Source organism: Culex quinquefasciatus, chromosome 2 (assembly GCF_015732765.1).
Source record: "Culex quinquefasciatus strain JHB chromosome 2, VPISU_Cqui_1.0_pri_paternal, whole genome shotgun sequence".
Classification (NCBI taxonomy): Eukaryota; Metazoa; Arthropoda; class Insecta; order Diptera; family Culicidae; genus Culex; species Culex quinquefasciatus.
In genome coordinates this window covers 219,264,057-219,288,095 of record NC_051862.1, presented here as the reverse complement: position 1 = coordinate 219,288,095, position 24,039 = coordinate 219,264,057, and the positions used below count along the sequence as shown (strand labels likewise).

Sequence of the window (24,039 nt, the reverse complement as noted above, 5' to 3'; positions counted from 1 at the left end):
AAGAATTTTGCTAAAACACATCCTTTAAACCCTTTGAACTATCACGTAAGAGGCACCTTCGCCCGACTGTCATCGGTGACCCTTTTTAGAAGAACCCCAAATAACAATAAAGGTAGCGCAAAAACACCTGGCGCACAGCGCAGCTAAACTCTAAAACCCCGTCCAAATTTAGCGCAACCCTCTATTTTTTTCGCAAAAAAAAACGTAAAAACTAAAAAGAAAATAAAGAAAAGTGCCACTCCGAACGTGATGCAACAGCGAGCGCCACATAATCGAAGCGTGCGGTGACTCATGCTAAAAGAAGGGCCAACTCCGACGAAAGTCGTCGCCGATTTTTGGGGTGGTCTGGAAAAACATATGCTCGCGTCGGGAACTGACCACAAAACGGGAAAACACCCCTTCTTTGAGAGATTTTTCAAAGAATTCTGAGAGAGCGGGAGTTTTTCCTCTCACAAGAACTCACGCAAACTGAGAGCGAGAGCGTTGAGCGACGGAACGGGTTCGCCATCGGTTCCACAGTTGGCCACCGCTCAGACATGTCACTCGACTTCTGGCGATAAGATCGGTCTGTTTCAAGGGGCGGTTTCGCGACGCGCGTGGTCCTTTTATTAAGGACGACCCCTCCCCGAAAAGTCTACGCGACAATTCCTTGAACCGGAAGTGCTGCCAGTGGGATTTGTCCGGAAGTTTTTGACGGTTTGTTGGTGTGGAGTTTGAAGGAGTTGGTGCAGCAGCCACAAATGGACCAAATCAAGTGCTTTTCGTCTCGGGTTGTTGGGATCGATTTTCCTTGGCGAAACTCCGCGAGTGTCATGATTTATTGTTAGGAATTGCGAGTTTTTTTTTTTTTTTTGCGCTGTTGTCGGGAATTGAACCCCCACCCTTTGGAATGTGGCTGTGCCATTTGTTGAAGCTTGCTGTTGATGGTGCTTACTGTGCGTGTGTCTAGTTTATGTTAGAATTTAGTGCGAACAAACTGCCTTAAATGTATAACCAAAGAAATTATAAATTTATAAGAATCTACAAAGTGGAAGGACCACCCTAACCTAAAAGGAAGAATATTTGCGAGGGTGGCCAACGCGTGCGTTATAGTTTTACTGTTTTTGGCTTCTTCGGAAGGAGAATCCTCCCCCTCCTGCCAGTTCTCAAAGGACGAAAACAAATCAAAAGGAATAGCTGTATCGAATAAATTCGATCATTGAACCATTTCGGCGGCGCTCAGTGACGTGAAAAATTTGCCCTTTCTCGGAAAAACCGCCAATAACACCAGCTAGTAGGCCATGAGAAGCGGCACTTGTGTTTATCTACATCCAAAAATACATGAAAAGCAGTGAATGAATCAGCCTCCCCCCTCGACGACGACGACCACCCGGCCTACTACGCGGTTGGCCGACTCCAACCACAACAAAAACAACAACAACAGCACCAACAACAATAACAAAATCGATTGAACAACGTCGAAAAACGTCCGCTAGTATTGGTGCAAAAAGGATACGTCATCGACAAAAGGACTCACGTAAGCGTAGTAGGCGATGCGCGTCACACATACACCCACTGACAAAAGTGCACACACCAAAAATAAAAACGAAAAAGTCCACCCCCTTGTCAAAGGGGTTTGGTTGGGGGGGTTGTTTGATTAAATTGTGAAAATCGAGGCAGGCCTGGAAAAAGAGTAGTCGGCAAACAGGATATCCTCCGAGCCTACTTTGTGCTGCAACGCGCGCGCTGGTAGTGGTGAACTGCATTCTACCTCCCCCTCGCACTCACTTCTGAAGTATGTGTGTGGGGTAAAGTGGTTTTAGGATGGGTCTTGCCTCTGATCAAGAGGTATAGTGTTATAGTGAGGGTCGAGTAGGGCATCGAGTAGGCGAACGTTGAACAGGTGTTTTTCGCCTACTGAGAGGTACTAGGAGTTGGGGTGGGGTTGTGTGGGTGCTTCCGGTTTTGTTGTGATTATTTATGGATGAATTATTTTGCGCATGGAGGAGCACTTAAGCGCATACACACACAAACACATACGAGTGGGTTGCAAGGAGAAAAGCTAATCAAATTCTGAATTTATTTGAGGTTATCCCGAAGGATATTAAGATAGGCCAGGTTGATTACGTTTTATTTACATTTTCCCTCTATGAGCAATTCTGAACTTTTTTAAAACGGTAAAACTAGCAAAATTTTCATCTTTTGTTTTTTGGGTGATTTTGAATACCCCTGACTCAAGGCGGTTTCAAAAACACCTAAAAAGCAAAATTTGATTTTTTTGTTTCCAGAACCTTTTTTTATTTAAAAAAAACTCCAAAATTCTACAAAAAAAAACAATCTTTAAAAAAAAGAAGAAGTTAGTCATTGCATTCTTTACTATGATTGTAAAATTAACCAGAGTCAATGCATATTCAGTAAGGTTTTATGTAAAAAGCAAAAATTTAACTGATCTTATCGTTCAGCCCAGTTTACACGATTGGTTAGTTTGCTGGAAAAATGCTTTTTATAGTTATTTTGGTAATAACAAAAGCCTTTTTAAAGCTTTCATTGGCTTATTGTAATTTCGAGCATTAAATTAGGGTTCAAAAAGTATTTTTAATCTCCAAAAAATCTGGGAAAAGTCGGGAATTTCTTATTTTTTGTCAAAAAAGGCATTTTAGTTCTAAAATTATGTTCTAGCTCTTGAAAATTTTGTATTTTTGTTTTAATTTTCAGCTTAAGTAAACTAAATAAGTTTGGAGCATATTTCCGAAAATTTTCAATATTTTAAAATGAAAAAGCTTTTAATGATTTATAAAAAATATCAAGAGAGTTATGATAAATGAGAGGTAAAGCATGAATTTTTATTTAACTGGATTTTTCTTTGAAATGAAATTGAAAACATTCAATTACTGATAACTTGAATGAAATCTACATAATTTTAAATAAAACTTTACAAAAATTTATTTAATTAATCTAACGAATCAATTCTTGAATAAAAAGGATAAAATTTATTTTTTTTTATATTTATATACATTTTAATTATTTGAAGTTCTGTAAAAGTCTGGAATTCGAAAATGTAATTTGAGTGGCCACCCTGTCAATTTGTTTAGTGTATCGTTATTTTGTTTCTTAGCAAAAAAGAGGATATTGTTTGAAAGTTCCGACTGGCCTGTAATCTTCTTGAAGAATTTCTATTCTTTCATTTTCTTGTCCTGGCTTTTCAACAAAAAGAAAGGTGACAATATAAACTCAGTTTGTTCAGTTCAGTTCACACTTTAGACCTCTTGGAATCAGTGCACTGCAGTGCTTTGATATTATTACAAAAAAAACTGTTCTAATTATTGTTTCGCCAGATTCTTACAGTTCACCTAATAGTTGAGTTAAGCTCAGTTCACACTTGTTATAACAAAAACCGTATTTGAAATACTTCTTGATTGTATTTTGTATTTTGCTTATTTTGTAGAGCTTTAATGTATAAAACGTGAAAATACTTCAATTTCGAACACAACTTTACTCATTAGTTTGAGAAAAGTGATTATTTTGCCAGATTTTTTTTCTGTTCGGACCTGGTAACCCTGAATACAACCATCAAAGTGGCCAGCCCTACTGTAATGCATAGGGTGTGAAGTTTGAGGGAAGGAAAAAGACCCATGTATTATTTTTTACCTTGTAAAATAATGTTATCACGAAGGAGGGTTAACGCTTAAAAGCTGAACAAGCTGAAAAAATTAGGTTTTCAGTGAACCTATTTTAGTTGACTCAAAATTTAAACTGAATTCAGTTATGTTCATACTTTTTGAAATAGTTTAACATTCTAAAGTCGCTTCATTTCCAATCATAAAGCATTTCTTACATCGTTTTTTTTTTAATTTAAGTGTTAACAGAGCTAAACGTAAGTGTTACCTGAACTGAACGAAACTGATTAAAGAAAAGTTTAAAACTTCAAGTAGCTTTCACTGGCTGACGGTAGGTCATATTCAAAATTCAATTTCAATCGATAAGTTTCATGTGAATCAACTAGATTTTGAAGCCTTAACATTCTGCTTGTGAGTTCAGCTCAATTCACACTTCAAAGAATTGCATTTTTAAAATACGGAGAGTTTTTTGTTTACTTGTTATATAAAAGTATTTTGAAAGTCATGAAATATTCAATTTATTTATTTTCCCTTCCATGATAATTTCGCCAGTCACGACAACACAATCTTTTCAGTTTCGCCCCCACGTGCAGCGTATATTTTTCCCGGAAAAACACCGACGTGACCCCGTTCCCGAGGGGCGCTAAATTATGCAAGCATTTGCACACAATTTTGCACTTTTCTTTGTTTCCGGAACGAACAAAAAAAAAAACGCCAGGATTTCTTTCGTTTACTCACCGAAGCCAAACTAAGAGTTTTATTTTCGTTTCATTTCTCAACTTTTGGAAAGCCAAAGAATATTTTTATTGATTTTCCTTCTTTCCTCGCCATAATAGCGCACCCAGATATCGCTGCAAAACCCATAAAAAGCGAGCAATCTTTTATGAGCCATGAAAGTGCGAACCCAGCACGCCAAAAAAAACCTAACCCAATTTAACTTCTATGAATATCGGCATCATCACCAAGAGAGAGAAAAATTATCGATCCTGTTTGAAATATCAAAAAGTCCGGAACCGCACCATCTCAGTGGAGAGGAAAATGAAATTAGTCAGCAACTCACCGAACGAAAACGTTCAAAAATGCTGGCTGATTTTGACATTGAGCTTCCTTTTTGGCCAAAAAACGTGATGGCTTTCATGGCCGGGAGGCTCATTCATTCCGGGGTTTCTCGGAAAATTGGACCCGGAAAATTGCTTTGATCTATCAAGCTTGATTTATTTGCCAGCTTTCAGGTTAAAATTGTGACGGGAAACTTCCCCACTAATAACTGCAAATCTCATTGTAACACAAATTAGTGACAAATTTTCCAACTCAACGCAAATGCAGTTTGGACTCAAAATCCGGATGGGATTAATTTCCCCCCTTCCCACACAATAATAATTGCTGGCCGGCGATGTTTTCCTTTCGCACTGCCACCCCCAAAACGAATGAACAGTCGGCGCAATGTTTGCTTTATGCAAATTAATTATGGCCCCATCGCGAATCACACCCGCCCCAGCAAGCGTGTGGGGGTGTTTCACTGTGAAATCCCCAAACATCACACCTACGTCCTCTCGCCGGAATTGTCACCCGCACAATCCGAGAGGGAGTTGCGCTTTTTCGAAATTAATCCGTGCAGAATTTCAATTAATTCGCAAAGTCAGGAAATGGGAAAAGTGGCGCCAAAATTATCATAAATCTCACAACCATTTTTTTGTTGCAAATGAGCTTTTGATGGATGACCGGAATTATCTCCTGAATGTATGCAAAGTTTGACGTTTTAATTTGATGCCTCGGGCGAATGATACCTCAATATCAATTGGAGCTGGAGGTTGAATTTGGTTAATTGAACGTAAAAAGGGAAATGAGTAATGCAGGCTCAACTAAATTGTATTTAAAAATATTGTAAACGAGGCTGAAATAAAATTAAAGCTAAATTTATTAGAAAAGTTTTCTACGTTATAAATGTATGCAAAATAAGCAGGCTGAATGGAAGTGTTAACTGAGCTTAACTCACGGTTTCACCATTTTAAACTGAAGAAATAGAAAAAATAGGTTCTCAGTTAACTTGGACCCGAAATGATAACTGAATTCAGTTCGGTTCACACTTCATTCTTTTTTATTTAGCTGAAAATAGTTTAACACACAAATTTCAATTTATTTCCAAACAAAATGTATTTCAAACACCGATTTTTCAAAACATTTAGTGTGAACGTAACTTAACGCAAGTGTTACATGAACTGAAACAATCTGGCGAAAGAACAAGAAGCAAGGTGCCCACTTCAAACTATTTGTTTGTAATAGTTTCGACGCACTGATCATTAGAGGTCCAAAGTGTGAACTGAACTGAACTAATAAATTAGAGGTTTTTCACATTCTTTTGTTGAAAAACCTAGGCATGAAAATTTTAGAACCTATAAACTGTATAAAATATTCCCCATTTTTTTTGTTTCGCTTGAAAACACAAATTTAAATGAGCCAATGAAAGTATCAACAGGGCTTTTGTAAGGACCTAACTTACTAAAAATAGCATTTTGGGCTGAACATAAAGATCAGTTACATTTTTTTCTTTTGAGAAAATCGTACCCGAATATGCATTGACTCTGATTTTATTTAATATTAAAACTGGAAATTTGCGCCAAAAGATATATTTTTTCGTAGATTTTTTCAACCTTGCAAACTTGAATAACTTGATGAAAAAAAATGCTTGTGGTTTTTTAGCCCTTAATTTAACCTCAAACTCGGTTGTATTAATGGGTAGAGTAAATAATAAATAGTGTAAACATAACTGAACTAAAGTTGAAACTGATTTAAAACTATGCAAGTCAAAGTTTCCAGTAATTAGATGAAAAATGTGAACTTGACTGAACATTGTTTAAAAGCCCTCTTTGATGAAGTCCCTCGATCTTACACAAGGGTACTGTAAATTTTTGCTTGTTCAGTTTTTCATACCTACACACTTACATTTGAACGTATATTGTTCTATGTTGTAAAACAAAGGTCAGCCAAATTCACACTTGTTGATGCAACCGAACTGAAAACTTATTTACAATTGACTGGTATTAATTATAATTAGATTACTTAACTTTTTAACAGTGTAAACTTTATATAAATAAATATTTTAACTTTTTTGACAAAGTGTAAACTGAGCTGAGCAAAAAATCTAAATCTCGAAATTCATTCCAGCAGTGCTCTCAATCCCTATTATTGATATTGTCGCCCAAACCCTAAACCAATTGTCCTTTCTAAATGATGTTTATGACAGAATAATCCACTAAACCAGCTCGGGGAGGGTGTTTTATCGCTACTGCAATCCACGGCTAAGCCACTGCACAACACAAATCCTTTCCGCCCCTAACTACTTCGGGCAGCATGTTCCCCAAGTGCTGGTCCCAACCTCTCACGTGACTGCCACATAGTAGAACTCTGCACCTGTGCTAGATATTCACATATATGTGCGAAAAATACAGGGACCAGACGAGGTCATCGAACGGGCAGGAATTTATTATTGCGGATTATCCACTCGACTCGGTCGACTTGGCCACACCTGAACACTGACCCAAGTCAACGTGGAGGAATTTCGACCCCATTTTTTTCGCCGTTTTTGCTGACGTGGCGATCAATCAGACGACTGGAAAAGAAATTTCGAAGAAATTTCGTCGCATTGCTCCGGTATCGAACAAACAATGCGAAACGTTCATCCCACTTCACCCTGCAGCCATTAATAATCTCCAATTAAGGAGGCGTGCCTCTTGGGCGATCGCAATTAGAAAAGCATTAGTGGAAAAGGCGGGCAGGCTCTAATTGACAAACGCAAATTGATGCTAATGAATTTGAGTTGGGAGTCTTACATCACACAACCGCAGCTCAATTGAAGCTATCTTCACGTCTCTCGAGAGTTTCTCGAGAAATCCTTCCGCGATTCGTTGGAAAAATACGACCGGGATGGCCTTCACGAAAAGGAAGAAATATCGCACTCGACATTCCATTCGAGTGGGATGAGCTGAAATTATTGCAACTGAATGCAGTTCAAGATAAAATCACTTGCCTTCGGCAGAGGCATTCACTCGTTCTGCTCAAACAGACAAGCTAAGAGTGCGAGCTGCTGTTGCAACAAAGAAAAGTGCTGTGATTAATCTTAATTGAGCCGCTAGCCGCGACGACGCAGACTTAGCACGTGATCTTGTTAACAACAGTTTAGGACCCTAAATTTGGCTAATTGACAGGAAGTGTGTTTTATGGGATGATTACTGTGCGTGTTTTAACCAGATTAAGTTGTCGCAGACAAAGAATAAACCAACGTGGAGTATTTTTTGACTGAGCGATCAGAATACACAAAGTTTTCGGATGCTTTGTGTATTTCAGACTAAATTGGCAGATGACAGATTGACAGTTGACAGATGTACTTGCCCGATGTTATTCAGCATCCTGGAACACCACTTTCACGTTACGGTACTTACCTACGACAAAGTTATCCTCTTCCTCGATTCCCGTATATCAATGCTGAAGTCCGTAATTGAGATGAGCTTCTTTCAACTTTATGTTTCAACTTGAAGCTAGAAGTTCCTGACGTCCGTACTAGAAGTCAGCGCCTACTGCTGCGCGGAGGTCAAGGCCACCTTCTCGCCAATCGATATAGTGCGATAATTTTCGCCCACGCGCTCACCACGCTTTCGCCACGTGCTGCACCTTTTATGCAAATGTCCCGAGCGCGCGCCCACGTGGTCGTTATTTTGATGGGCCAACTTCCCGTGGAGCAAATGTAATCTGATGTTGTTCTGATGGACCCAAACACACACTCGCACACGAGAATGGTGAAGTGAAAAAATGTGTTGAAAGTGCTGGAAGTTGTGTTTTATAGCTTCCAGGAATTTTTGCTCATAGCGCGCTCATTTGGCGGTAAAGTACGTCGTCAAGTGTCGAAAGAGAGAAAACTGTGGACGGGAGCTTGCTCGATGAAAACGTGTTGATAGCGTGCTAAAGTTGTGATTTTAATGAACATCCTAGCTGGGAAGGAAGCTTGAAGCAGCCGGAGGTGGTTTTGCGGTTTGTTATCGCCTGAAGGTATGCAATTTGGAATGTTGCTTCAGTTGGATTCAAATAAATTTCATTTAAAAAATTAATGGAATTTAAGATTATTAAATTTATAAAATTCATAAAATTCATAAAATTCATAAAATTCATAAAATTCATAAAATTCATAAAATTCATAAAATTCATAAAATTCATAAAATTCATAAAATTCATAAAATTCATAAAATTCATAAAATTCATAAAATTCATCAAATTCATCAAATTCATCAAATTCATAAAATTCATAAAATTCATAAAATTACAAAATTCATAAAATTCATTAAATTCATTAAATTCCTTCAATTTATAAAATTCGCAAAATTCAAAAAAATTGTTAGATTTATTAAATTTATAAAATTCAAAAAATTTGTAAGATTTATAAAATTCATAAAAAAAAATAATTCATAATTTATCCTGATTTGATAGATTTGATAAATTTAATAAATTTGGTAAATTTGGTAAATTTGGTAAATTTGGTAAATTTGGTAAATTTGGTAAATTTGATAAATTTGATAAATTTGATAAATTTGATAAATTTGATAAATTTGATAAATTTGATAAATTTGATAAATTTGATAAATTTGATAAATTTGATAAATTTGATAAATTTGATAAATTTGATAAATTTGATAAATTTGATAAATTTGATAAATTTGATAAATTTGATAAATTTGATAAATTTGATAAATTTGATAAATTTTATTAGTTTGATAAATTTGATAAATTTGATAAATTAGATGAATTTGATGAATTTGATAAATTTGATAAATTTGATAAATTTGATAAATTTGATTTTTTTTTATAAATTTGATAAATTTGATAAATTTGAATTTTTTTTATAAATTTGATAAATTTGATAAATTTGATAAATTTGATAAATTTGATGAATTTGATAGATTTGATAAATTTGATAAATTTGATAAATTTGATAAATTTGATAAATTTGATAAATTTGATAAATTTGATAAATTTGATAAAGTTGATAAATTTGATAAATTTGATAAATTTGATAAATTTGATAAATTTGATAAATTTGATAAATTTGATAAATTTGATAAATTTGATAAATTTGATAAATTTGATAAGTTTTATAAATTTGATAAATTTGATAAATTTGATGAATTTGATAGATTTGAAAAATATTGAATAATAAAAGGCTTGGGTTCGATCCCAGACGGTCCCGGTGGCATTTTTCGAGACGAGATTTGTCTGACTACGCCTTCCGTCGGATGGGGAAGTAAATGTTGGCCCCGGTCTAATCTAAAGGGTAAGGTCGATAGCTCAGTCCAGGTGTAGGAGTCGTCTCCCTGGGTCCTGCCTCGGTGGAGTCGCTGGTAGGCAGTTGGACTCACAATCCAAAGGTCGTCAGTTGGAATTCCGGGATGGATGGAAGCTTAGGTGTAAAAAGAGGTTTGCAATTGCCTCAACAATCAAGCTTTCGGACACCTAGTTTCGAGTAGGAATCTCGCATAATTGGATTTTTTTTAAATTATAATATAACAAAACTGGAATATCATATTAAAAAATTATGTTTTAATTAAATTCAAAACTCAAAAGAATGTATGATAATTTAATTTGATGCTTGATAAGAATTCATTTAAAACATGAAATTTAAATTAAATTTTGTTTAGGGTTTACCAATGTTATCGCATAACGGTTTCAGAAACATTCAAAGTTGTTTATGTATTCCATTTTGTATCACTTTCACCGACACCAGGACCATGTCCCGTTACCAACATTCCAAACCAACACTCCAAAGTGGGTGTCGTTGTTCGCACATCAATTACAAAAGTGTCACCCTCTGTTTGCATTGTCGTCGTCGTGTAGTAGCTTAGAAGTGCTCGGCTGGCTGCCTTCATTCGGGCGCATTCGCCAACCATTAATCAAAACACTGTTTCTAATAAATTGTGGTCCGGTTGCATATATGCAGGCCGACGCTCGTAATCTAGTTAGGGACACTGACGTTGATGACTGCGCCTAAAAGTATGCTAATGGGATGTATTTCCGCTCTTGTTTCTCCCTCACCAACAGATGTCGTAGCAGCCGCGGGGACAATCTGGACAGCGTCGGAACCATGGAGAAGGGCTCGAGGAGCAACGGTGGATCTCAGCAGGCGCTGAACGGCTCGGGTCGCGAGTTCTGGGGACGACTTCCGGAACCGGGCGGACAGAACGGGGGGACGGCGAGCAATCACGGTTCGCAGCCGCCGAGTCCGACGTCGAGCCGGAAGGATCGGAGTTCGCCGAGTCACTCGAGGAAGAGTTCGAGCTCGTCGTCGTCGAAGATTGCCGGAAGTCGGACGAAGGGCGTTCCGCAGAGCTTTGGGTACGTGAAGAAGACGAACGGGGTCGTGGTGGAGCAACCGCAGCAGGCGCAGATAATTATTGCGACCGGGAGGACGGCCCACGTTTCGGCGGTTCCGAGGACCAGCAAGCTGAAGGTTTCTGGAGGGACGCAGACTACGACGGCGGATTTTCAAGCCAGTGAGTTGAGGTTATGTTTTTGAGGTTGTGATTTTTGACTAAGCGATTTCTTGACCATTTCAGAAGCACAACAACAACAGCAGCAACAACAACAACAGCAACAACACGCACAATACCGGAGCTTCTCGCTGACGGGACCGGGAGCGGCCCAGCTGAGCCAGTCGGTCAAAGAAAGGTTTGGTTCCGGAACGCATAGTTTGCCTAAGCCCGGTCTAGATATGCATGTCTTCCAACATAGGTTTGTTTCCCCCCAAACATAACTCGACCCTAGAGCGTTACTAACCGCATCTCCGTCCTTTCTTTCATTAACCCCGGAACTCCCCGTTGTAACCCCCGAACTTCCGTTTTGGACCTTCCCCGTTCTTCCCTTCGCCCACCTCTCACCAGAATGTCCACCCGCGGATCGACCAAGCTAAACGACGGCAGCCTCAGCGATACCCAGACGTACGCCGAGGTCAAGCCCGACTACGGCAGCTACGCCATGTGGCTGCGGCACTCGAGCACGGCGTCCAGCCGCCTCTCCGAAGGCGACTCCCTCGAGGCCTATGCCAACGCTGCGGCCGCCGCCGCCACCGGAAGTCCCGGGATGAGACCCAGCAAGCTGCTGCATCACACCCGCGGCGAAACCCAACCCGGAACGACGCTGCACCACGGTGGCGCGGCCACGCACAGTCCGCGGCTGAACCGTAGCAATAGCATCAGGTAATGTTCCGGTCCGCCGGACCGGAAGTGCTTCTTTTCGATGGCTTTTTAGATGTTTTTTTTTTTTTAATTCGATGTCGTCTGTTTTCCGTTTCGAAATTATTGAAGAATTCTCATTGTTTGCTCGACTCAATCTCTTCCGTTGCACTAAAAAAAAATATCTTGATGTTCCCAAAAAAATACTAACATTTCCTTCCCTAACCTCAACAAAACCTTCCAAAAACAACCATGCCGCGCGCCACAGCTATTTGAAAGAAAGGACCTACCCCAGGTAGATACCAACCAACCAACCAGCAAAATCAATAGCATGCCATGAAAATGCCACTCGCACACACACATTAATTTGCACGCATCCCCTCAGCAAAACCAATCATAGCTTGCCTTGATCGAAAATAATTGAGAACCAGCCCAAAAAAAAGGATTCTCCCACGCTAGATGATGTTCGATTGTTTTTTTGTTTCTTCCTTTGAAATTTATTGCTAATGGTCTGTGTCGAGAGAAAAAAGCACACTCGCACACACGTATATGCGTGCGTCACCGTGAAGGACGACGCACGAAATTCGTGCAAAATGTGCGTTTTGTTTCTACCTTTTTTGGTGCCGTGCAGTTAGAGATCTGTGAAGGTTAGATTTTATGGCGAAATGGTCGTCTGAGAGCAGGGAAAAAAGGGTTGCTTGGATAATGGAAATTTCGGACGTTTTGTTTTATTCAAGGGTAGAATATATTGTTTCATGATGTCTTAACTGCCCATAATTGAAAATTCGGCTATTATGCCAAATCAAGTATTCCGAGAAAAACGCGTTTTAGTGTTTGACACAAAATCTCCGTCAAGGTAATTTCCCATAAGAGTGGCATATTAGCCGTTTGGTTTTTCGCATCGGCAGCCAAGTCTAGACACTATTTTTGTAAAATTCAAGTTCCAGAAGATGCGTTGGAACGTCCTCTACCGCCTCGTTTTTGCCAAAAGTGGATATTAGCCGTTTTTTCAATGGTGGGCAGTTAACTTAAAATATCATCAGAGCAAGTATTAAGTTTTGGAATTTTGAAGAACAATTTAATACTTGAAGCATTTTTGCACTTTTTCCTTGTTATTTAAAAATTCAGCTTCGTGTGAAAGGTCTGTGTGTAAAAAATATTATTAAATTCAATTGCGTGTAATATTACATGCAGCAATATGTAATGAATCAGTATTAAAAAATTACTTTATCAAATTTTGTGTTATATGTTACAAATTGTAATCAGATTTTTTTCAAATTCATTACAATTTTCATTTATCTACATGTTTCTACATGTCAGAAAAATAGTGCAATTTTACTACAGTAAATGTGGAATAATTTTTATGTGTAAATGTTTTTTTTTTAAATATAAATAAAGGTTATGTTAAAAGCTGTAATGTTGCACAATTAAATTTAATTGATTTACGTTATTTAAAGAGTGTGTGTAATACACAGGTACATTTTTTTAAAAATAAATTTGACAATTTAACCGATATTTAATCTACTGGATTCGGTCCTCCCCATCCTTCCTTTAAATGGTGACAACTATACATTTTATTTTAAGCTATTGAGAATACACTTTTTCGTTTCCTTGCAATCAAATGGGATACTTTCGAGATTTTTTAATACAAGAAATAAATTTTGGGACTAAAGGTCGGTTAAATACTGAAAACATTAAGGAAATAAAAAACCTCACAAATTCACCTCTAAAATTCGATCCTCACCGAGGTACAAAAACTAAGTTAAAAAATCCGTGAAACCTGGAATTTTGCAGATAAAATACCAGAAAATTCCAGAATTTCTCTGGAAATTTGAAATTTCTTCAAAATAATTTTGATTGAATAAGGATCAAAATCATTGATTTTGTTTAAATAAAAATCGTACAGATGAAAAAAAATATTGAATTTTGGAACGTTGAAAATTTGGTAGGTTAAATATTACCTCTTTTTTGAGTAATAGAAAATGTGTAAAAATGTGAACCTGATGAAATGTGAACACCTGAAAAAATTTCAATTTAGTCTAAAAGTAGTAATTTTTAAATGGTTTTAACGATGTTTTTTGTAATTTTCATTTTTTTTCTTCGAAAGCCATAATTTTCATTTTTTTTTTTTTTTTCTTCGAAAGCCATAATTTAAATGTTATTAATAATTTATTTTTAATTATTTGATATTTTTGGGTAAACATAACTCAAATAAGTAATTTAAAGTGACGTTCAATTTAAGTTGTCATTGATGATGATTCATGTTTTCAAAGCATCTTATTTAAAAAAAAAAATTGAGTTATTGAAAAGATGGTATGTTTTTTCCTTGTTAATGATATTACACATTAGAAAAAAGATTGTTATCCGAGCATTCGTTGGTGAAGGTTGTCTGAATCAACATGACTCGTCGCGTCCCGGCGCAAAACGCCGGCAATATTGCCCTACCTGCGGCTCAAGCAGGCAAAAAAGTGGGAATTTCCAAAAGGAAGGTTGAGGCCTCAACTGATGGCCAAAAACCGGGGATTTCCAAAAGGAAGGTGCTTTTGGAAGTGACATCGAACAGCAAAAAGACGAAAAAGAGCGACGGTACTGTACCGATGGATGAGGAGGAGGAGAACTCTTCGTCGCACGAGGAGCAGCTATTGAAGAACAACAAGTTTGCTGGACTGCCTGACGAGGACCAGGTAGCGGAAGCAAAGGAGAATGAAGTGAAACAGCGAAAGGAGAAACTGCCTCCTTTTTATGTGCGGCAATCAGCAGCAACGATCGACTTTCGAGCGGGGCTGGTTGAACTCATCAAGTCTGGGAAAGTCCTAGGCAACATTCGTCTGTGTCAGGACGGATTTAAGGTGCTGGTGCAATCCAGGCAGCACTATCAACTGGTCAAGGATTACTTGACCGAAAACGAGGCGGAGTACTTTACCCATGATGTCGTCATGGATAAGCCGTACAAAATCGTCGTCAGAGGTCTGTACGACATGCCAGTGGAGGAATTAGCTGCCGAGCTAAAAGTTTTGAAACTGGATGTGTTGGCCGTGCACAAAATGAGCCGACGCAACAAAGACATCAAGTACCGTGACCAGCTCTACCTGCTGCATTTGGCTAAGGGATCGACGACGCTTCCTGAGCTGAAGGCAATTCGAGCGGTTTTCAACATTATCGTGTCGTGGGAGCGATACCGACCAGTGCATCGTGACGTCACACAATGCTTCAACTGCCTGGGTTTCGGGCACGGAGGTAAGAACTGCCACCTGAAGCGTCGTTGCGCCAAATGTGGTACCGATGCGCACATCACATCCCAGTGCATCCAAGATTCGCTGGTGAAGTGCCTCAACTGCAACGGTGAGCACTCGTCAACCGACCGAAAGTGCCCCAAGAGAGCTGAGTTCGTGAAAATTCGGCAGCAAGCATCGACGAAGAATCAGCCTCAGCGTCGTAGAACTCCTCCAGCCCTGGTGGAGGAAAATTTTCCACCTCTTCAACCGCGACGCCAGGTCCCAAACTTGGCACCGTTGCCGTTGGATCCCAGGAAGAGAGCTGAGATGAATCATCCACGGCCGGGTTCCAGCCAGGAGCCGAGACTGCCACCACCGGGCTTCAGCCAGGAGCCAAGACCAACCCAAGAACCAGCAGTTGAGGAAAATGGTAATGATCTTTACACCTCAACCGAACTCCTCAATATTTTCAAACAGATGTCCGCTGCACTGCGTGGATGCAAAACCAAGACCCAGCAGATTGAAGTGCTGACCTCGTTCGTCATCCAGTATGGATCGTAGGTCCCTCAAGCTGCTGAATTGGAACGCTTGCTCCATTAGGAGGAAGAATTTAGAGCTGGTGGATTTTCTTCGCGAGAAGGAGATCGACGTAGCTGCCATCACGGAAACTCATCTGAAGCCCGGTGAAAAAGTTTATCTGCAAAACTACAAGATCGCGACGCAGCTCGATAGGACCACCTCTGGAGGAGGAGGTGTGCTTGTCGCTGTTCATCGTGATCTCAAGCCACGCCGGCTGCCACACTTTAAGCTGGACATCATCGAGGCCGTTGGAGTGGAAATTCCCACTTCGGTTGGCCCAGTACTCTTCATTGCTGCATACTGTCCACGTCAGGTGAATGCCAGAGATGGTTCAGCAGCAAAACTGAAGAGCGATATCCAGAAGCTGACACGGCGGAGCGCAAAGTACATCATCGCTGGTGACCTCAACGCGAAGCATGAAGTTTGGGGCAACAGCAGGAGGAATCGGAACGGAGTGATTCTGCACAACGATCTGCAAAACGGATACTACAACGTTGTGAGTCCAGATCGTCCAACGAGGGTGGCTCGGTCTGGGAATCACTCAATCATCGACTTCTTCATTACCAATATGGCTGAGAACGTGGCTCATCCTGAGGTGTTTGAAGAGTTGAGTTCTGATCACTATCCGGTGGTTGTGGAGGTTGGAGCTTCCGTTACTCCGCAGCGGCAACCAACCCGGAAAGATTACCACAACGTTGACTGGCAGCAGTTTCAGCAAGTGGTCGACAGCAACATCGACTATGATCAACACCCGGAAACTTCTGCCGATATTGATCGTTCGCTGGAGGTGATCCAGCAGGCTATCAACCAAGCAGAGGCTGCCAACGTTCGGGAGGTTCCTGTTAATTTTAAGGTAACTGATATTGACGTAGATACTAAACACTTGATTAGACTTAGGAATGTTTATAGGAGACAATATCAACGGACTGGGGACTATGACAAAAGATTTCAGTGAACAATTTGAACAAAATCATACAAGACCGACTTGACAATATCAGAAATCAAGAATTTTCAAAACATGTAAGCCAGCTTGGGAATTATTCAAAACCATTTTGGAAACTTTCAAAAGTTCTTAAAAACAAACCAAAGCCTATTCCTCCTCTTATTGTTGAGGATTCTCCTTTGATTACATCCGAGGAAAAGGCAAATGCACTTGGGCTTCATTTTGTTAGTTCACATAATCTTGGCGCTTCCATGACCAGCCGTAAAGAAACATCAGTTGCCAATAGTATTTCAACAATCAATGACTCTACCTTTGAATTTCCTGCAGATTCCCATGTTTCTGGTGAGGAAGTCAAAGTTGCAGTTAAACAAATGAAAAATATGAAAGCTCCAGGCTTTGATAACATTTTAATCTGGTGTTGAAAAAACAGAGTGATCAGTTCTTTCAACATCTAGCCAATATTTTCAATAAATGTTTGCAACTTGGTTACTTCCCCACCAATTGGAAGCTGGGCAAAGTCATACCAATTTTGAAGCCTCAAAAGATCCAACATCGCCAACAAGTTATCGTCCCATTAGTCTTTTGAGTAGTCTGTCCAAACTCTTTGAGAAGGTCATCTATTCAAGGCTTTTGGATTTTACCAACGATAATAATATAATTTTGAACGAGCAGTTTGGCTTCCGAAAGGGACATAATACTGCTCATCAGCTTACGAGAGTAACTAAAATCATCAAGCAGAACAAGCTTGAGTCTAAATCAACTGCTATGGCTTTGTTGGATGTTGAGAAGGCTTTTGACAATGTTTGGCATGATGGTTTGATACATAAACTGTATTTATACGGTTTTCCAATGTATCTTATCAAAATTATCCAGCACTATCTTTCGGAGAGATCGTTCAAGGTTTTTCTGAATGGGATTGCTTCTGGATTATTCAACATTGATGCTGGGGTTCCCCAAGGAAGTATTCTTGGCCCACTTCTGTACAATATTTTTACATCTGATTTGCCTACTCTTCCTGGTAATGGTGTGTTGTCACTTTTTGCTGATGACACTGCCGTTATTTATAAGGGTAAAATAACCAGATATTTAGTTGGCCGTCTTCAGAAGGGTCTTGACGTTCTTTCCGAATACTTTGGCGACTGGAAAATTCGCATAAATGCAGCCAAAACTCAAACCATCATTTTTCCACTTTCCAAATCGGCCAGATTTGTCCCAAAGGATGATGTTTTGATTAAAATGAATGATGTTTCGATACCCTGGTCAAAGGAAGTTGTCTATTTAGGTCTCATACTTGACTCGAAACTTTTGTTTCGGCAGCATGTAGATAAAATATTGAACAAGTGCAGCATTCTCATCAGGTGTTTGTATCCTTTAATTAACAGAAAATCAAAGCTATCTTTGAAAAATAAGCTAGCAGTTTACAAACAAATAATTTACCCCGTTATTGAGTATGCAGTACCTGTTTGGGAGTGTTGCGCTAGAACTCATAAATTGAAGCTCCAGCGTGTCCAAAACAAGGTACTCAAAATGGTTTTGAATGTTCCTGGCTGGACAAGATCAAGTGAGGTTCATGAATTAGCAGAAGTTAAAATGTTGGATCAGAAGATTCAAGAAAAATGTTTGAAATTCAGGGAAAAATGTGCTATATCTGAATACCCCTTGATTCAAGGATTGGTTTAGTTTATGGTAAGATTAAGTTAGTTTTAGGTTAGGTTATGTTTTCTTAATTTTTTTTTTCTTCATTGTACCTAGTGTTACAAAAATGATAAATCATATACTTTTAAAGTTATAAAAATGAACAGTGTTTAAATCACGAAAAGCAAACTAAAGCTGAAGAGCCACAGCTGACCACTTATTATGTAAACCAAATGTAATTATTATAAGAAAGATTCAATAAAGTATATTTAATTCAAAAAAAAAAAAAAAAAAAATTCACATTAGAAAAAAAAAATACCAGCACCTATTTTAATTTCAAAAGCATATAGGGGAAATTCTCGTATGTTTGGCAAGTTAAGCACTCGCTCCCAACTCCATCGAATTTGCTGATTTTCACAATTTAAACAACAAATTTTGCATTTTTTTTTCAGAAACGTGCTTGCTCACTTCTCATTGAGCTATGTATCACTCGATTTCAGTTGAAAACGCTTTTTTAATGAGCTGTAATTGAATGTGAAAGTGCTGATATGGCAACATTAGAGGCACGCTGGAATTAGATGCTGTTTCCCTATTTATTATTTTCGATTGCAAACTATTATTCTAAAGCAGATATTGGTTTGGAATTTAGATTTTTTGCAATTTGAATTAACACCTTGTCTCGGGGGTTTAAGTTTACTTGTTCTGTCTTTTCTTTTGGATAGAGAGTCAACAATCGATGAAGTGTGCTTTATAGAAAATTTAGCGTTGTTTTCTCGATAAACTATTGGATAAAATATTATATTAAAGAATATAGAAGTGATTTCCTTTCTTACTAATGAAATGCAAAAAAAACAAGGACCTGATTTGTACCAGACCTGTCCTGAAGCGCATATTTTAATATTTTTGGGATATTCCTGCGTGTGCATTGATTTCAATTTACCAAAATGTAGAGAAAGCAACCCATTTCGATTATTATGCAAATTATCACTTAAAACGAAAACTACTCTCAAGTTTGTCTTTCTTCTCTCAAACTTTCCCAATCGACTCCCAAATGTGTACTCAGATGTTCCACCCAAGAAGCATTTACGTTATTTAATTTAGCTTTCGTTCGTCACCCTCAGCGATGCCGATTCACTCATCCAAAAAGGTGCAAAACTTTTCCAATTAGAACTTTAATCCAACTTTGGGTCAACGCTCATCGACCATCATACAGTTGTTGAGCAATTTCGTCGAATCTTTTGAGTAGAGTTCAGTAACCCATGAAGGAAAATTAATAATTGGTTGGTTTTGTCCCTCCCAGCATCGTAGCTCACAGGTGGCCTATTTGGTTGCAAAGCCTGCTCCGATAAGGCTGATTTTCAATTTCAAAAGTTAATAAATAAATTAGCCAACATTTCACGTTCAGACTTGGAAAATTTGCAAATTTAGCCCATTTGCTTATCTCGACCAGCACACTTATCGTATGGAAATCTAAATTGAATTTCAACTAACCGAGCATTCGAGGTGACATGGCCAAGCCTCCGATCAATCTCTACGAAAGTCCCCATTTTCTCTGTTGCATGCACTCAACCGTACTAAAACTGCATCCTGGAATTGGTCTCCCCCTCAACCTTTCGAGTTGGCTGTTCGTTTTGCATTTTGCCCCAAGTTGTTGAAATTTGAATGTTTGCATATTCAAATTCGGGTTTATCCCTCGACTCACCTGAAACACAGTTGATTTCTTCACTCTTCACTCTCTTTTCTCCGGTTGTTTAATAATTCATTTATTTTGTCTTGTTGTTTTGAGTTTTCTGATACTAAAAGCTGACTTTCCCCCCGCCTTCCTCCAGATCAACCAAATCGGAAAAGATGTACCCGTCGATGCTGAGCCGGGGGCCGGACGTGGAGATCGAACCGTACTACTGCCTGCCGGTGGGCACGGTCAGCTCGGCCGGCGCCGGAGGTCACCACCACCACCACAACGGAATGGTGCCGTGGAGTCAACCCACGTCGCCGACTCCCCCGGCCCGCGGATTCGCCGGCCTGCTGTCGCCCACGCACACTACCGGCAGCAGCTCGATCAGTACGGCCTCCCACCGGCTGACCTATCCAAAGAAGAACGACGAAGGTGAGTGGTGTTGCCTACCTTTGGGCGAATGAATATTCATCGCGATGCCTACTTTGGGGCGCACCCGCGGTGTGAAATTTTGTCACCTTAATGATTTTTGTTTCTTATTTTTCCAGTTCATGGCAGTCAGGCGTCTCTGCTGTCCGGCGGGTCGTCCCTGTACGGGTCGACGGAGGAGCGGCAAGCGACGGAGGTGCGGCGGCTCAAGCTGGAACTGGCGACCGCCCGGGACCAGGTGATGAGCCTGTCCAGCCAGCTGTCAACTAATGTGAGTAGATTTGTTTATTTTAGAGTTAAGTTACGAGTTGTGGTTTGACAATTTTGGCAATTTTGACAATTTTGACAATTTTGACAATTTTGTCAATTTTGTCAATTTTGTCAATTTTGTCAATTTTGACAATTTTGACAATTTTGACAATTTTGACAGTTCTGTCGATTTTGCCAATTTTGACAATTTTGTCAATTTTGTCAATTTTGTCAATTTTGTCAATTTTGACAATTTTGACAATTTTGACAATTTTGACAATTTTGACAATTTTGACAATTTTGACAATTTTGACAATTTTGACAATTTTGACAATTTTGACAATTTTGACAATTTTGACAATTTTGACAATTTTGACAATTTTGACAATTTTGACAAAAGGCATTGACAAAAGTAATAAGAACAGCAAATAGGAGAAATTCTCATATGTTTGGCAGGTTAATGGTTTTGTCCTAATTCTGTGGTCATAATTCCGGTCAAGTCAGCCTTGAGAAATCTAATAACATCACGACCCAGTATCACGTGCTCTTCCGATCGCCATCGATTGCTCGTTGATATCATGTGCAATCTCCCCACCGTAACAGAAGCATAAATCTTCCAGACAAAAACATTCAACAATTTTCTCCACCATCAATTTTCCTCTCCCGGAGCACGGTTGACACACACTGCTTCGGTGTACTTTTCCAATCCCCATCACCAACCACGAGGTAGTGGTGATGTTGTCGTTCGCCATAAATCACTGCCCCTTTTTGCATTGGAAAGAAGCAGCAGAAGCCAGCATCCGTTCGCGCATAACAAATACAGTTCCTCGGTCTTCCGTTGATGGAAACTGCGAGGTCTCTCGCCAATATCTGCTGGTCAGCAGCAGCATGGCCATAAAAGTCAATTGTCTCTATCGTGATGGTGAACAATCGTGTAGAGGCGGTCCAAGTAGGCTGCTGTCGCTGCTGCTGGTGAATCGATCACGCGGAAATGACTACTCAGTCCAAGTGTGCCTTGACGTGGTTTGATGTTCCATGACCTACTCGATTTGCCTGGGTTGATGTCACATGCGCATGCAGAAGGAGCCTACTTTGATGACGAGATATGCAAATCAACAAATTGGCATTCCAAGAAGCCAACTTGTTGTTTGGTATCGCATCAAACGAGCTACTTAGTAGGTAGTTAGGTTTTACATGAAACGCGACGTGTCTGCAAACTTTGCTGCCACGGTCTAGTGCAACTAATCCGGACAATCAGCACTTTAAAGTAGTTTTCAACACGACGACGTCCCGGCGGATGTCTGCCGGACGTCCCTTCTGCTTCCCTCAGGAGGAGGAGGACCGACCTTTCGCTACATAATCTCATCATCTGCACTTTTAGCACCATCTACGGACGCGCCCCCCACCACAGCACTCTCACTCGCTTACCAGCTATCAAAGCAGGCCATGTGCACTTTCAGCAACAAGCGAAAATAGTGTGTTGTCTAGCCTGCTTCGATCTGGTCTAGTCGGACACCCTCTCCGACCCCTTTCAAACCAACCCTCATGAAGACCTTGTCGAAACGTAGCCGTAACCATCCATCATAGAGGACCTAACACAGCAGAGACATGTATCAATGGACACACATCAGCAGCAGCAGCAGCTCTTCTATAGCTAGGAAGAGAGTTCAGCGGATGTGGAAAGAAATAAAAAAGTTATAATTGAATCGTTGAGGGTGTGGTCTGATTGAACGCCACTTCAAAACTGGACGGCAATCAAGATTGGTGCACTGCCATGTCTGTGGTGATGATTTTCGTTGATTTTCAGGACATACACTCAAAATAAACCACACGTTGATGCTACATGAAAAATCACGTAACCACAATTTTCCCCTTTCTATGCCTGTTTTACGTGACACACGTAAAAATAATGTGAAAGCGTACTGGCAAAAAGAATGCTTTCACGTTGAAGTTACGTGGAAAACCATATAGTATTTTTCCACTAGGTTTTTCCATGCAGCTTTTATGTGTTTTGAAATGTAACTTCAACGTGACTCGAGTGGGCCATTCGGCCAAATATCTACGTGATTATTTTAGTGTGAAAATTGAGTGCGTCCAGTTAAGGCATGCTGTCGGACTTGTGCCCGTAAAATTTGATTGCAATTGAACGGTAAGTTGAATTAAGCTTGAATTATTTTATTAATAATTTATAATATTTTTCTTGCAGAAGCCGATCCTTGTAAGCAGCATCATTTTCTCCGGTGGTCACAGGAATGTAAGCCCCGTTATTTACATTTGTGGCCGGTGCTACCGTGGTGTTTGACGCCACCGAAAATATTACGGACATGGTCAGTTCATGTACGCGGTCGTGTTCGGGTTGAACCTTTTCATAGCGTACCGCAAGCCCAAACAGCACGACCATCTACGACAACGATTTCGAAACGGGTACCCGTGCGACCATGATGGCCAGTGGAATCAGCTAGCTTCGATCGAACATCTTCCTGCTCGGCCACATTAGCGACGTGGCCAAACGCAACGCAGCCGAACTGGAGCAGCACTCAAACGTGGTTCCCTGGACATGTATTTATCGGTGATGATTTTACACCTGGCCAAGGGACTCTACTACGAGATCACGGTTAAGCACATTGCGCATTGTTGATCGCTGGTGCACAACGATAGGATAGTGTCGACATGGCGGAAGGTCACCCGGGATCTTCTTGAATTAGTGGCAAACGGTGAAATCACCCCGAAGAAATTTATAAGTTAATAAAGGAAATGAGTTTTAGCAATTACTCTTTATTTCTTCTTATTCCCATTCGAAAAAAAAATTAAATACTACTACCATTAAAATCATATCATGTTTACTACAGCAAGCACGTAGAATTAATCAATCGATGCATATAGCTTCTACGTGTGAAACACGTAGAAACAACGTGAAATGATCTGGCCAAGCATATTCCATTTCTACTAGAGCCACCTCGTAGAAGTTACGTGAAAAGTTTAGTGGAAAAATACCACATAGCTTTTCACGTAACTTCGACGTGAGTATTTTTTTGAGTGTATGTTTCAATTTGCTGGAAATTTAGAATTTTGAACTGACTTGAATCGTCTAGGTTGCTACGATCAGCGCCAACTGCCTTTAAAAAGGGCTTTTTGTTTCTACTTTTCGAAAGAATTTCCGAAATGCTAATTAATTCGTTGGACGAATCCTAATTAAAGGCGGTGCATGTTTGAACACCGTTTGTTATTCGGTTTATGTTCTGGTTGGTTGATGTCTTCTTCACACGCACAAAATATTAAATTTTGCCAGAATTTCGCTTCAAGAAGGTGAATTAAATTGAATTGCTCAACCTTAAAATCAATTAATTTTATTACTTTTAAGCCCCAACTCTTATCTAGAAAACCCCATTTTAATACATTAGTTTCAACTCTTTGGGGACTTTCTTCCTTATCAGTCTCAGACTGTGTCCCCGTGGGTAAATCATTGTCTCTTTACTTTTTTTCACCTTCCTCTTTGGAAAAGAAC

At 39.5% G+C, this 24,039-nt stretch overlaps 1 protein-coding gene across 5 annotated transcripts in view; it reads left to right on the top strand.

Moving 5' to 3' along the window:
- Positions 1-538: 538 nt before the first annotated feature.
- The window catches only part of LOC6032110 (protein sickie), a 77,521-nt gene continuing 54,020 nt past the window's right edge, over positions 539-24,039 (top strand). For 2 of the 5 annotated variants that reach the window (XM_038256684.1, XM_038256681.1), the window contains exons 1-7: positions 539-1,516; positions 10,680-11,131; positions 11,195-11,369; positions 11,519-11,833; positions 12,078-12,104; positions 20,011-20,288; positions 20,405-20,556. In XM_038256684.1, coding sequence (XP_038112612.1) covers positions 10,723-11,131; positions 11,195-11,369; positions 11,519-11,833; positions 12,078-12,104; positions 20,011-20,288; positions 20,405-20,556 — 1,356 coding nt within the window. In that variant the 5' untranslated portion in view covers positions 539-1,516; positions 10,680-10,722. The remainder of the gene's footprint in view (positions 1,517-10,679; positions 11,132-11,194; positions 11,370-11,518; positions 11,834-12,077; positions 12,105-20,010; positions 20,289-20,404; positions 20,557-24,039) is intronic. The other 3 variants (XM_038256683.1, XM_038256682.1, XM_038256687.1) reach the window with 3 other exon arrangements.